Genomic DNA, 15659 nt, shown 5'->3' with positions numbered 1-15659 from the left:
AAAAAAATCAGCTCTTCGGTGTGGAAGTATTTCAACAGAAATGCGGACAACAGGTGTCAAGCCGTGTGTTGCCTTTGTCAAGCTGTAATAAGTAGGGGTAAGGACGTTAACCACCTCGGAACATCCTCCCTTATACGTCACCTGCAGCGCATTCATAATAAGTCAGTGACAAGTTCAAAAACTTTGGGTGACAGCGGAAGCAGTCCACTGACCAGTAAATCCCTTCCTCTTGTAACCAAGCTCACGCAAACCACCCCACCAACTCCCTCAGTGTCAATTTCCTCCTTACCCAGGAATGCCAATAGTCTTGCAGGCCATGTCACTGTCAATTCTGACGAGTCCTCTCCTGCCTGGGATTCCTCCGATGCATCATTGAGTGTAATGCCTACTGCTGCTGGCGCTGCTGTTGTTGCTGCTGGGAGTCGATCGTCATCCCAGAGGGGAAGTCGGAAGACCACTTGTACTACTTCCAGTAAGCAATTGACTGTCCAACAGTCCTTTGCGAGGAAGATGAAATATCACAGCAGTCATCCTGCTGCAAAGCGGATTACTGAGGCCTTGACAACTATGTTGGTGTTAGACGTGCGTCCGGTATCCGCCGTTAGTTCACAGGGAACTAGACAATTTATTGAGGCAGTGTGCCCCCGTTACCAAATACCATCTAGGTTCCACTTCTCTAGGCAGGCGATACCGAGAATGTACACGGACGTCAGAAAAAGACTCACCAGTGTCCTAAAAAATGCAGTTGTACCCAATGTCCACTTAACCACGGACATGTGGACAAGTGGAGCAGGGCAGGGTCAGGACTATATGACTGTGACAGCCCACTGGGTAGATGTATTGCCTCCCGCAGCAAGAACAGCAGCGGCGGCACCAGTAGCAGCATCTCACAAACGCCAACTCTTTCCTAGGCAGGCTACGCTTTGTATCACCGGTTTCCAGAATACGCACACAGCTGAAAACCTCTTACGGCAACTGAGGAAGATCATCGCGGAATGGCTTACCCCAATTGGACTCTCCTGTGGATTTGTGGCATCGGACAACGCCAGCAATATTGTGTGTGCATTAAATATGGGCAAATTCCAGCACGTCCCATGTTTTGCACATACCTTGAATTTGGTGGTGCAGAATTTTTTAAAAAACGACAGGGGTGTGCAAGAGATGCTGTCGGTGGCCAGAAGAATTGCGGGACATTTTCGGCGTACAGGCACCACGTACAGAAGACTGGAGCACCACCAAAAACAACTGAACCTGCCCTGCCATCATCTGAAGCAAGAAGTGGTAACGAGGTGGAATTCAACCCTCTATATGCTTCAGAGGTTGGAGGAGCAGCAAAAGGCCATTCAAGCCTATACAATTCAGCACGATATAGGAGGTGGAATGCACCTGTCTCAAGCGCAGTGGAGAATGATTTCAACGTTGTGCAAGGTTCTGATGCCCTTTGAACTTGCCACACGTGAAGTCAGTTCAGACACTGCCAGCCTGAGTCAGGTCATTCCCCTCATCAGGCTTTTGCAGAAGAAGCTGGAGACATTGAAGGAGGAGCTAACACAGAGCGATTCCGCTAGGCATGTGGGACTTGTGGATGGAGCCCTTAATTCGCTTAACAAGGATTCACGGGTGGTCAATCTGTTGAAATCAGAGCACTACATTTTGGCCACCATGCTCGATCCTAGATTTAAAGCCTACCTTGGATCTCTCTTTCCGGCAGACACAAGTCTGCTGGGGTTCAAAGACCTGCTGGTGAGAAAATTGTCAAGTCAAGCGGAAGGCGACCTGTCAACATCTCCTCCTTCACATTCTCCCGCAACTGGGGGTGCGAGGAAAAGGCTCAGAATTCCGAGCCCACCCGCTGGCGGTGATGCAGGGCAGTCTGGAGCGACTGCTGATGCTGACATCTGGTCCGGACTGAAGGACCTGACAACGATTACGGACATGTCGTCTACTGTCACTGCATATGATTCTCTCACCATTGAAAGAATGGTGGAGGATTATATGAGTGACCGCATCCAAGTAGGCACGTCACACAGTCCGTACTTATACTGGCAGGAAAAAGAGGCAATTTGGAGGCCCTTACACAAACTGGCTTTATTCTACCTAAGTTGCCCTCCCACAAGTGTGTACTCCGAAAGAGTGTTTAGTGCCGCCGCTCACCTTGTCAGCAATCGGCGTACGAGGTTACATCCAGAAAATGTGGAGAAGATGATGTTCATTAAAATGAATTATAATCAATTCCTCCGTGGAGACATTGACAAGCAGCAATTGCCTCCACAAAGTACACAGGGAGCTGAGATGGTGGATTCCAGTGGGGACGAATTGATAATCTGTGAGGAGGGGGATGTACACGGTGATATATCGGAGGATGATGATGAGGTGGACATCTTGCCTCTGTAGAGCCAGTTTGTGCAAGGAGAGATTAATTGCTTCTTTTTAGGTGGGGGTCCAAACCAACCCGTCATTTCAGTCACAGTCGTGTGGCAGACCCTGTCACTGAAATGATGGGTTGGTTAAAGTGTGCATGTCCTGTTTATACAACATAAGGGTGGGTGGGAGGGCCCAAGGACAATTCCATCTTGCACCTCTTTTTTCTTTCATTTTTATTTGCGTCATGTGCTGTTTGGGGAGTGTTTTTTGGAAGGGCCATCCTGCGTGACACTGCAGTGCCACTCCTAGATGGGCCCGGTGTTTGTGTCGGCCACTAGGGTCGCTTATCTTACTCACACAGCTACCTCATTGCGCCTCTTTTTTTCTTTGCGTCATGTGCTGTTTGGGGAGGGTTTTTTGGAAGGGACATCCTGCGTGACACTGCAGTGCCACTCCTGGATGGGCCAGGTGTTTGTGTCGGCCACTAGGGTCGCTTAGCTTACTCACACAGCTACCTCATTGCGCCTCTTTTTTTCTTCTTTGCGTCATGTGCTGTTTGGGGAGTGTTTTTTGGAAGGGCCATCCTGCGTGACACTGCAGTGCCACTCCTAGATGGGCCCAGTGTTTGTGTCGGCCACTAGGGTCGCTAAGCTTAGTCACACAGCTACCTCATTGCGCCTCTTTTTTTCTTTGCGTCATGTGCTGTTTGGGGAGGGTTTTTTGGAAGGGACATCCTGCGTGACACTGCAGTGCCACTCCTAGATGGGCCCGGTGTTTGTGTCGGCCACTAGGGTCGCTTAGCTTACTCACACAGCTACCTCATTGCGCCTCTTTTTTTCTTTGCGTCATGTGCTGTTTGGGGAGGTTTTTTTGGAAGGGACATCCTGCGTGAGACACTGCAGTGCCACTCCTAGATGGGCCCGGTGTTTGTGTCGGCCACTAGGGTCGCTTATCTTACTCACACAGCTACCTCATTGCGCCTCTTTTTTTCTTTGCGTCATGTGCTGTTTGGGGAGGGTTTTTTGGAAGGGACATCCTGCGTGACACTGCAGTGCCACTCCTAGATGGGCCAGGTGTTTGTGTCGGCCACTAGGGTCGCTTAGCTTACTCACACAGCTACCTCATTGCGCCTCTTTTTTTCTTCTTTGCGTCATGTGCTGTTTGGGGAGTGTTTTTTGGAAGGGACATCCTGCGTGACACTGCAGTGCCACTCCTAGATGGGCCAGGTGTTTGTGTCGGCCACTAGGGTCGCTTAGCTTACTCACACAGCTACCTCATTGCGCCTCTTTTTTTCTTCTTTGCGTCATGTGCTGTTTGGGGAGTGTTTTTTGGAAGGGACATCCTGCGTGACACTGCAGTGCCACTCCTAGATGGGCCAGGTGTTTGTGTCGGCCACTAGGGTCGCTTAGCTTAGTCATCCAGCGACCTCGGTGCAAATTTTAGGACTAAAAATAATATTGTGAGGTGTGAGGTATTCAGAATAGACTGAAAATGAGTGGAAATTATGGTTTTTGAGGTTAATAATACTTTGGGATCAAAATGACCCCCAAATTCTATGATTTAAGCTGTTTTTTAGTGTTTTTTGAAAAAAACACCCGAATCCAAAACACACCCGAATCCGACAAAAAAAATTCGGTGAGGTTTTGCCAAAACGCGGTCGAACCCGAAACCAAAACACAAAACCCGAAAAATTTCAAGTGCACATCTCTAATGTTTACATGTTTTCTCTTTCTACACTAATACAACCCGAGGTCAAAACTCATTGGTGATTGGATCATACAAGAGGGAACAAAAATCTCTTCAATCTGGCTGGTTGATATGCAACATGTAGCACTTATCCTTGTGTATCATCACCTATTGTCTATCGATTGTTAGCTTGTGAGCATGGCCCTATTATCTCTTTGTCATATTATTATCCTGTCTTGTTTTATTACTGTTCTGTCGCTGTTTTTTTCCTAATAGTAAAGTGCTACAGAATATGTAATAAATGTTGATAAATACATTGATAAATGATAAATCATTGACCTTCATTCAGTTTGCTCATGTTTTTGTCTGCCACCAGTTATTGAATTTCAGTTTACAATTTAGTTGTTAAATGTAGTTTTATTAGAACTGTATTAAGAAACATTTTTTACATTTTGCCATATTCATGTCTTCTGGTTTTTATTATTTCTAGTGTTGTTAAATTATTGTCTATCAAGGATTATAAGAGGTTAAACACATAACTCAGACAATCCCTCTTTACTATACTTTAACCACTACTTCCATACCGCACTATCCTTACTAATTACATAAATTAGATAAAATGGATAATGAACAGGCCATTTTTGCAATTCAGTTTTTTTTATTACCATTGAAAAGTTTCACATGGAATTCTTTATTTTATCATTTAGAAGGATGTTGTGAAGCGATTGGTAAATGGGTCCATGTACGTTTGTGTAATGTCATAAGAGCAAAGAGGCAGCGTCAACAATTAGGTACAGTTTCCACAAGATGACCTCTTCTCCTCTGCAGTAAGTGATCATTTCCATCTTCCTCCCAAAATACCTTTCCCAGCTCTGGGACCCTTGGAGCTATGGTAAAAATAGTAAATGGTGAACATTTAAAATATTTACAATTATATGCTTTCATTAACAAACAAAACATAAAATGGTCAATATGTATATTGATCTAGTCCCAGACAGGACCACAAAGAATTCTCTGAGGCTCTGGTACCAGAGGGCTTGGCTACGTGTGTAGTGTTGTTGCCATGCTCCATTGGCACAAAGTATAGAAGAGAACTGGCATTGTTCATGCAACATAAATATAGCTCAGTCTATTAAAGCTAAACCATTGGCAACTATTTCTATTAATCTGAGTAATCAGGAGTCTGATAATCATGGTTATAGGTAAAATATTACAAAATCCTGGACTGTAGTATTATAATAAGGATACATAGAAGCCATACACACATTTTACTTCCACACAAAATTTACATGCACTTAAAATATTAACTATTTATATTTATATACTGAAGATGTTACATATTTATCAACATCAGACCACAAACAGACAATTTTACTGTGTGATTTTCATTGAACCAGACGACAGATACAGTACTTTGAATCTGTAACGTTTGTGCCACAATCGCAAACATTATGATCCTCGCACAGGGGCACATTTATCAATACTCACTTTTGCAATGCAATCTGTGCACAATATTAGCACCCAATATCGCATTGCAGGATGTGATTTTACCACCCAGATATATTAAAAAGCACACGCAGAGTCAGGGATGCCGAAAGGAGCCCAACCCTTCCAATGTGTTCATTTAAGTGCCGGGACTCCTGAAAATGCGACACATTACACATGCGTAAGTACTTTTTTCCACAATTTTCACACTAATCATAAGGGGTAGATTTACTAAAGATTTACAAAAAATTTAAAATGGTGGTGTTGCACATAATATTCTGAAGGGGCTTATACTGTGGATGAAATATTGAGCTTAGTAATTCTGGAACAAGTGATGCTGAAAATGGTCCCAGAGTTGAGAGAGTGGATAGCGCAGCAGAAACTAACCTTAAGTGGGTGATGTAACCTTTCCACAGCTCAACAGGCAAGTAACAAATAAAGGGCCCAATTGCTCTCACCGCAGATTGAGATTGAGAGCAATTGGGCCCTTTATTTGTTACTTGCCTATCAAGCTGTGGAAAGGTTACATCCACCCACTTAAGGTTATTGTATCTGTATTAATATATTTTTTTATTTTATTAAATAAAAGTCCATTTTTATATATAAACTTTTTTCTTTCTGGAAGTACACTACATATGTGAGGAGGAAAAGAAACTGCTACAGGAATCTACAACACCTACTCCAAGTAAGCATACATGTAAACTTGGATTATCGGATGATGATATACTGTAGTAGAAAGTTTTAAAGAAACCTTTATGAGCATAGACTTTATATTTTAATGTAAGCTTGAAAGTGAGCATCAGCTTATGTGATCATGTGCACTGTGGGTGACCCCATACTACGTTTATTATCACGCAGTGGAGGATTTACATACCTTCTATTACTTCATTATCCCTTGACTTTTTACCGACAAGTATAGTACTACACATTGGAGCGAATTTGTGTTTTCTCTTTTACATGTACATTCTATTGGAGTTCGCACAAGTTTTGCAGACTAAGAAAATAGAAAAACCTGAAAAGGACTGCATATGTGGACTGGGTATTTTTTTGGTATCAGACCGTCTTGAATTATAGGATCTGTACCCTTCATTAATTAGCGAATGTTGATATCATCTCTTACATGATATACATTGTTTATTCCAGTTTAGTAACACTAGAAGATATCTAGTTGCTGCTTTCAATTTCCAGCGCAGAATTGTACATATTTCTTCTGTTTTACATGCAGAATGTGTGAGTGGGGGATCAAAAGGTTCTAGGACCACTGGATTCTGTGGCATCTCTTATGTTAATAAAATACAGACTCAAAACTTTCTTGTTTATTCATGCATTTTCATAATGTCCCTTTAGTATCCCCATGCTCTCTGTATTTTATGAAAAGCTATTCTATACTTCATTGTTTCTATACTATATTATGTGCATGCTATCTGCTAAGCGCATTGAGTCCTATTGGAGAAAGAGCTCTATATAAATAAAATTATTATTATTATTATTAATAGAACAAGATTTGCTCCCTAATACACAGGTGTTATCAGGTCAGCATAAGCGAATTGATACTGTTGGGAGGGGGGGGGGGGGGGGCAACAGATTGATATCCCAGTAGCTCAAGTTCATCTGGACTGGGGTGTCAGGATTGGGAAAGCTGTGTTGCAGTGAGCTAACAGAATCGGGGCGGAACTCCCAGAGACAACAAAGTCGGTTGCCGCCAGGATCCGAGACTCCAGGGGGTACCTCTACTCCATTGTCCCACCCATGTTCTGTGTGTTTGTTATCACCATCGGCGTTGCTGGTCACAGCACAGCATTCTCTGCCTGTGTCTGGCTGTCAGTCACATCCAAGCAGTTTATGGCCGCACTGTGCACTTCTTCTGAGTTGGCGCTGCTGCAGTAGCGGATCCTTCTGACTCTGAAACGGCTGCCCCCTGAGCTGTGAGCGCGGAATACTGCCTTACATGTTATCCATCCACTCTCTGCCTGACAACCCGGTGTCTCTGCTCCAACCTGCTCTTTCCTGTCTGTCACTCTTTTCTTCTACTGATTCTTCCCCTACTGTCCCTGTCCAAGAGCCGCGCCCCTTACCCTGAGTTCCAGTCCCCTCTTCTGACCATTCTAATATCTCTCGCCATGACCCTGTCCCCTCACCCTGAGTCCCCGCCCATTTCACTACCCTGTCTGACCATTCTAATGTCACCTGCCATAACCCTACCCCCTCATCCTGAGTCCCCCTCACTCCACTACCCTGTCTGACCATTCTAATCTACTCCCTCCTGTCCCTGGCAAAGATCCCCACCCCCACCACTGACCATTCTAATGTCACTCTCAATGATCCTGTCCCCTCACACTGAGTCACTCGCCATGACCCCGCCCCCTCACCTTGAGTCCCCGCCCACTCCTCTACTCTGACCATTCTAATATACTACCTTCTGACCCTGATCAAGACTGTGCCCCCTGATCTCAAGTGTCCGCCCCTTCAATGTATCCTGATTCCTGAAATGTCTGTGTAGTCTGTTCCTGTTTCCCGGAGCTCAGCAGCACAGTATATAAAGATAAAATTAATACACTATCAAAAGCTGTCTGAAGGGGTGGGGCTAATTTAGTCATTTAGCCCGGCGAACCAGTGAATCACGGTCATTTCCGCCACTTGGGGGCAGGGCATAATAACATCACAGTTGGGCCCCCGCCCCCCAAAGTTGCCTGCTGCGTCTCCTCTTCGTGCTTCTCCCGCAGAGGATACTTTAAAGGTAGGCAAGCATGGGTAAGTGTAACTCTAGGTGCTGCTTAGATTGAGGTGAGAGTAACTATGGGTGGTGCAGCTGCTGAGGTTGGGGTGCTAGATGGGAAGTTTGTCTCTGGGTGCTGCTGAGGTGGGATGTTGGTGGTGAGGGGAATGTGTCTCTGTGTGTTGCAGGGGTTGGCTTCTTGGTAGGGGGGCATCGACCATTATCTTGCCTCCAGGCACCTGGTATGAACTTACGCCACTGAACAAAATATATATGTGTTTGGCAGCTCCAGAGAAGTGAGAGGCAACTGGAGCTCGTTATGTTAGCAGAGCCTGGGCAGCAGATATTCTGAAGGTGCTGAGAGGTCTGCTGGTGTTGCAGATGGCAGGGTATAGTTGTTGGTGAAGTGCAGTGGCCAAGCAGTCGGGACCCTCCTGGAGTTGTTTACCTGAGATCCTGGTAGGAACTGTATTAAACTGGGATAACTGCCTTTGATGAGTTTTGGGGATTCTGCTGGGACTCTTGGGGAGACTGGTGTTTAATCTGATATTTAGGAGACGTTTTTAAAAGCCCTTTAGTGATTGCATGATATTACCTAGGAAGGCTAGGATGCTGGTCTTGTTTATTTACATTACCTTAAAATAAATGTGGCATCTTCTCTTTATCTGTGTGAATGCTGTGTTTAAGGGGATCCGAGAATAAAGGCGGGCTTTATGTCCTAGGGGGGTTATTCAGGTTTGTTAGCAATCCATAAAAGCACACTAATGGACAAAACGATGTTGCACTACAGGTGGGGCAGATGCAACATGTAACATAGTAACATAGTTTCTAAGGTTGAAAAAAGACAATTTGTCCATCAAGGTCAACCTGTGGTCTTCAACACTATAATATTTTTAAGACTAATTTAACTGTGGTAAATGTTTAGCCGTTATGTCAATTCCTTTTTTTTTTTTTAATACTATATTGCATGATTTATCCACCATAACCCTGTATATCCTTATCCATTGGGAATTTATCTAGCGCATTCTTAAAAGCAACGACCGAGTCCGCCATTACTACTCTCTCAGGCAGGGAATTCCAAACACGTATGGTCCTTACTGTGAAGAAACCTTTCCGTCTTTGTGTGTAAAATCTCCTCTACTCTAATCTAAATGGGTGTCCACGTGTCCTTTGTGATGATCTTGCCACAATTCACCCCGCTAGCTCTGTGTATTGACCCCTTATATATTTGTAAATGCACATAAAAATGATTTACATTTGGGAGGGTTATATTGTTTCTGTGCAGGGTAAATACTGTTTGCTTTATTTTTACACTGCATTTAGATTTCAGTTTGAACACACCCCACCCAAATCTAAATCTCTCTGCACATGTTACATCTGCCCCACTAGTAGTGCAAAATGGTTTTACCCATTAGTGTGCTTTTTTGGTTTGCTAACAAACCTGAATAATGACCTAAGATTCTAAGCTCGCAAGAGCAGGGACTTCTTTCCTCATGTGCTTTTCATTTTCTTACTTACACTATCTTATACTCCATACTCCCTTTGATGGCACCTAACCTCTAGTTTTCTATACCTATCCTATATAGTCTTGAACTGTAAGTGCTATTTTCTTGTTTGCTCATTTGATTATGTACTGTGTAATGGGCGCTGATAATAATAATAATAATAATAATAATAAATCCAGTGCAGGTTGAGTATCCCATATCCAAAATGCTTTGGACCAGAAGTCTTTTGGATATCGGACTTTTCCGTATTTTGGAATAATTGCATACCATAATGAGATATCATGGTGATGGGACCTAAGTCTAAGCACAGAATTAATTTATGTTACATATACACCTTATACACACAGCCTGAAGGTCATTTTAGCCAATATTTGTAATAACTGTGTGCATTAAACAAAGTACAGGTATGTGTACATTCACACAATTCATTTATATACACCTCGTACACACAACCTGAAGGGCATTTAAAACAATATTTTTTAAACTTTGTGTATTAAGAAAAGTTTGTATACATTGAGCAATCAGAAAACAAAGGTTTCACTATCTCAGTCTCACTCAAAAATTCCGTACTTTGGACTATTTCCTATTTCAAAATATTTGGATATGGGATACTCAACCTGTACCTTCACAGTTGAGAGTGTTTCTTCTGCATTATCATCCCCTTCTTAGATTCTATCATTTTCAAGAATGCAGTAGAGAAATCATATGCTACGGGCAACACAATTATTCAGTACTAGAAGCTTTAGTAAATATACCTTTAAGAGTTCATATGCGTCCAACCCTAAATAATGCCCTTTGTGTGTGTGTATTTTGAACTACATTAGATTTGTTAATTTTGCTAAGGTTAAAAAAAATTGGTAAACTTGTTTTTTTTTTTTTTTTACATTTCTTACTGTATAATAAAATGTAAAAAAGCAGCATTTTATCATGCACTATGCTACACTTTGGGGGGCGGACTAGCCCTGTGCCGGGCGTCCCTCCGCATGTCAGTGTGAATGATTAGCACAGCTACGATCATCTTGGAATGAGGGCCAATATTAGCTGATATTGAATTCTACAATATGCATAGAAAAAATAATAATTTGCAGTATATGGTCAAAATGGACTCACCTTTTACTGGAGAAGGTAGATAATATTTAAATGAATATGAAAATAAGGAAGGAGAGACAGGACAAAGAGAAAGAATAAAGAAAGTAGAAAATTAATGAATAAAGTATGTGCAATACATAGGAGTTGAAGAGAGAGAGAGAGAAACAGAGTGTGTGTGTGTGTGTGTGTGTGTGTGTGTGTGTGTGTGTGTGTGTGTGTGTGTGTGTGTGAGAGAGAGGTGAGAGAGAATGAGAATAATTATACATTATTTAAACAATAATTATTTAATTATGACAAAATTAACATTAAAACAATATTCTTAAAAATACTGTGAAGGGCTGTTTTGCCAAAACGTACAGATAATTCATCTGAGTTGCAACTGGGAAGTAGGTTTCTAGGTAACTATAAATTAAGGTGGATCTAGATAGTTTACTGGAGATAAATTCTAAGATTTCTCACATTTTTTGGTGGGCAGTAACACGGTTCCGCAAAACATTAATCTGTAAGAGAGAAAAAGACTTGTAACCCAGAGCCATAAACTGTATGTATAGTTTTATATCACAGGAAAATGATAATTAATATTTTAACAATTCTGTTCATGCAATATCATAGTGTATTTGCCTCATATTTCTGTTTCTTGAATTTTTCTTGCAGATCAAACTTTTCCGCCTCCAGCTGATATATCCAGTTGTACATTCGCTGAGCTTCCGACCTGTATAAGCAGATATGAATATAAAATTGAAACCTGCTGAATGACTAAAAGTACTATATCAATGAAAAACATGCTGGAAATTTCAGTGTCACCAACTCGGTCCTTAGACAAAAGTCTACTTCTGAAACATTTTGTAAACAAATTTAGTATTCCTCATGTATGAATAGTTAAACTGTTTTCTTTGGTCTAAAAATATCCTCCACATATTTGCCTCTCACCCTCAATCATAACTTGCTCCCATGCCATACATGATTCTCTTTGAGCCCTCATTTCTCTAAATGGGCAATATGGCGGGGCCCACACCGCACACCCTGCACCTATTAATTGAAATACTTACCCTTCAGAGTCCCATGGCTCAGCAGCTGCTCTTCCAAAATCACTGGGAAAAGTAGAAAAATCACTGGGAAAATGGCTGCCGCGCCATTTTCCCGGAGATCTGCGCTTGCTCTGTAGACTCTGGGACAGCGCTAGCATCCCCTAGGGACCCTAGTGCCCAGAGTCTACACAGCGCTGCTGGCTAGAGAAAAGGGGGCCCAGCCGGAGCCTGCACATGGGCCTCATCCTCTCTACAAACGCCCCTGCTACATGCCTTCCAACTCCCCCAGAGCCTGCAGAAGACTCCTGGTTCCTCCGCACCCCCAGAAAAGTGAGTATTTCTCCCATTCCCACCCACTTCCTAGTGAAGTGGGCAGAATTAGAACAATAATGCCTCCCAATCACAGGCTTGTATGGAGATGCCAAAATGATGTGTCTCTAACATAGGCATGCGCCGAAGCCGACATAGGGATGCTGCTCTGGTACTTCCCATTATAGACTACTCCCCCTCCCCCCATCCAGGACATACTGCTTATCTGGCAGTCTATGGGGTATATGCAATTGCGGTCGAATTCCCGAAAATGTCAAAAATCGGGACATTTTCGCCCCCCAAAAAAATATTCGACAATGCAATTCAGTACTTTTCGTCAAAAAAACTGACTTTCCAAATTCGACTTTTTGAAATTCGACATTTGTCAAATTCGACATTTCTGCAATGGTACAAATGCGGCAATTCGACAAAAGTATATTCAATTGAAGTTTGTAAATTCGACAACAGTGCTTTTAGACAGTAAATTCGTCATTTTCAATCCGCCACACTTTGCTGGCGGAATCTAATAACATTTTTTAAAAACATGTTTTTTTTTGTGGTTTTTTTTATTGGTAATAGCATATCTATTTATATTAGAAGGGATTAGGCACTTGGTTTGTCTATTTTGGAGGCACAAGTATTATTTATCTATTTTTTAAAATATTATTATTATTATTATTATTATTATTTAAATGGAATGTTAAAAATCAGAAAAAAAATTGCGTGGGGTCCCCCCTCCAAAGCATAACCAGCCTCGGGCTCTTCGAGCCGGTCCTGGTTCTAAAAATCCGGGGGAAAAACTGACGGGGATCCCCCGTATTTTTAAAACCAGCACCGGGCTCTGCGCCTGGTGCTGGTGCAAAAAATACGGGGGACAAAAAGTGTAGGGGTCCCCCGCATTTTTTACACCACTAGCATCGGGCTCCACTAGCTGGACAGATAATGCCACAGCCGGGGGTCACTTTTATACAGCGCCCTGCGGCCGTGGCATTAAATACCCAACTAGTCACCCCTGGCCGGGGTACCCTCGGGGAGTGGGGACCCCTTCAATCAAGGGGTCCCCCCCCAGCCACCCAAGAGCCAGGGATGAAGCGCGAGGCTGTCCCCCCCATCCAAGGGCTGTGGATGGGGGGCTGATAGCCTTGAGAAAATTGAAAGAATATTGTTTTTTCCAGTAGTACTACAAGTCCCAGCAAGCCTCCCCCGCAAGCTGGTACTTGGAGAACCACAAGTACCAGCATGCGGGAGAAAAACGGGCCCGCTGGTACCTGTAGTTGTTCTACTGGAAAAAAATACCCAAATAAAAACAGGACACGCACACCGTGAGAGTAAAACTTAATTTAAGGGACACTTATATGGAATCCAAAACACACGAGATCTTACTCCGGGAAAATCCAAAACACACAAGATCAAACTCCAGAAAAATTAGGTTTTGGATCTCAAGGTGATGGATTGACCTGAGCCGGGACTTGAAGTTCAGTGGTCTTTGATTTTCTTAATAAAGAACCACTCATGTCTACTTTAAATCAGAAGGTTGCAGCAGCATTGCTGCTCCATGAAAGTTTGCCCTAGGGATGGCCATAGGTGTGTTTGCCATCGATAGTTGCCATCAATGCTAAAACTGTTAGTGGCCATCGATGGTCACCAGCTATGCTAAGGGAGACCATCTATGGTTTTACTCATCAATAGTCATCCCATGTTATTTCAGTGAAAGACCTGCAGGCCAATCACTGCCCAGGGGTGAGGCTTTAAAGGGTAATGTGGGCGGAGCCCTGGTACCTTGCAAAAATAAATAATATTTGTTTATGTTGTGCCATCGATGGAGGGAAACCATCTGGTTTTTTCAATGGCAAAGCATTCGAGATCGGCCATAAACCATCGATGTGTAGGAATAATCGGTGAGTGATGGCCATCCCTAGTTTGCCCTCAGCAGGGAGTGTGTGTTTCCTCTCTGCTTCCTCTCTCTTCCCTGTGACTGCAGATAGTATTAGCTACTGTACTTGCCAACTTTTATTATCTTCTCTCCGAGAAAAGCCCATAAAGATGCAAGTGGCAGGTGATGGGTCAGGGCCGGATGATTCACATCATTAGGTCCCAACCTCCCACATGTAAAATGACATGAATTACACTTATATAAAGAGGGGAGAATTATGTTATTATCATCGAAACCATAGGCATGTGCAGGAGCTGACACGGGGGAGCTGATCTTGGACTTTCCTCCCTCTGCCAGGTCACAGACCTTGCTCTGAGACATAGGGGTATATGCAATTACCGGCGAATTGCGGCAATTTTTCGCCCGTTTTTTAATTCGACACAATTCGACCGTCGAATTCCGGCAAGTGGGTGCCGGAAATCAACATATTCAATAAAAAACGGATTCGACAGTCACGCGGTCGAAAAACGGCCGATTTGACGGATTTTGATCCGATTTTTTAAAAAATGGGAAAAAACGGGGAAAAACCCGAAAAAAAATTGCGTGGGGTCCCCCCTCCAAAGCATAACCAGCCTCGGGCTCTTCGAGCCGGTCCTGGTTCTAAAAATCCGGGGGGGGGGAAATGACAGGGGATCCCCCGTATTTTTAAAACCAGCATCGGGCTCTGCGCCTGGTGCTGGTGCAAAAATATACGGGGGACAAAAAGAGTAGGGGTCCCCCGTATTTTTTACACCAGCATCGGGCTCCACTAGCTGGACAGATAATGCCACAGCAGGGGGTCACTTTTATACAGCGCCCTGCGGCAGTGGCATTAAATATCCAACTAGTCACCCCTGGCCGGGGTACCCTGGGGGAGTGGGGACCCCTTCAATCAAGGGGTCCCCCCCCCAGCCACCCAAGGGCCAGGGGTGAAGCCCGAGGCTGTCCCCCCCACCCAAGGGCTGCGGATGGGGGGCTGATAGCCTTGAGAAAATTGAAAGAATATTGTTTTTTCCAGTAGTACTACAAGTCCCAGCAAGCCTCCCCCGCAAGCTGGTACTTGGAGAACCACAAGTACCAGCATGCGGGAGAAAAACGGGCCCACTGGTACCTGTAGTTCTACTGGAAAAAAATACCCAAATAAAAACAGAGCACGCACACCGTGATAGTAAAACTTTATTTCACACATGTCGACACATACATACTTACCTATGTTGACACGCCGACCTCTGTCCACTAAAAAACAAAAACTAACACCCGGACCAAACGGACTTAAAGGGGTCCCATGTTTACACATGGGACCCCTTTCCCCGAATGCAGAGACCCCACGTGACTGCTGTCACAGAAAGGTCCCTTCAGCCAATCAGGAAGCGCTACTTCGTGGCACTCACCTGATTGGCTGTATGCGCGTCTGCTGGCAGACAGCGCATCGCACAGCTCCCTCCATTAGTTTCAATGGTGGGAACTTTGCCGTCAGCGGTGGGGTTACCCGCGGTCAGCCGCTGACCGCTGGTGACCTCACCGCTGACCGCAAAGTTCCCACCATTGAATATAATGGAGAGGCT

General features: G+C 43.8%; 1 protein-coding gene across 1 annotated transcript in view; it reads right to left on the bottom strand.

Moving 5' to 3' along the window:
• Window positions 1-4714: 4714 nt before the first annotated feature.
• TNNT2 (troponin T2, cardiac type) overlaps window positions 4715-15659 on the bottom strand; it is a 37194-nt gene continuing 26249 nt past the window's right edge. Inside the window, exons 8-10 of the mRNA XM_063957232.1 lie at window positions 11467-11557; window positions 11305-11345; window positions 4715-4937 (exon numbers count right to left, since the gene is read on the bottom strand). Coding sequence (XP_063813302.1) covers window positions 4886-4937; window positions 11305-11345; window positions 11467-11557 — 184 coding nt within the window. The 3' untranslated portion in view covers window positions 4715-4885. The remainder of the gene's footprint in view (window positions 4938-11304; window positions 11346-11466; window positions 11558-15659) is intronic.

The sequence above is a fragment of the Pseudophryne corroboree genome, chromosome 2 (genome assembly GCF_028390025.1).
Source record: "Pseudophryne corroboree isolate aPseCor3 chromosome 2, aPseCor3.hap2, whole genome shotgun sequence".
Taxonomy (NCBI): Eukaryota; Metazoa; Chordata; class Amphibia; order Anura; family Myobatrachidae; genus Pseudophryne; species Pseudophryne corroboree.
Note: the sequence above shows the minus strand (reverse complement) of the source record. Positions and strands in the feature narration are given on the sequence as shown.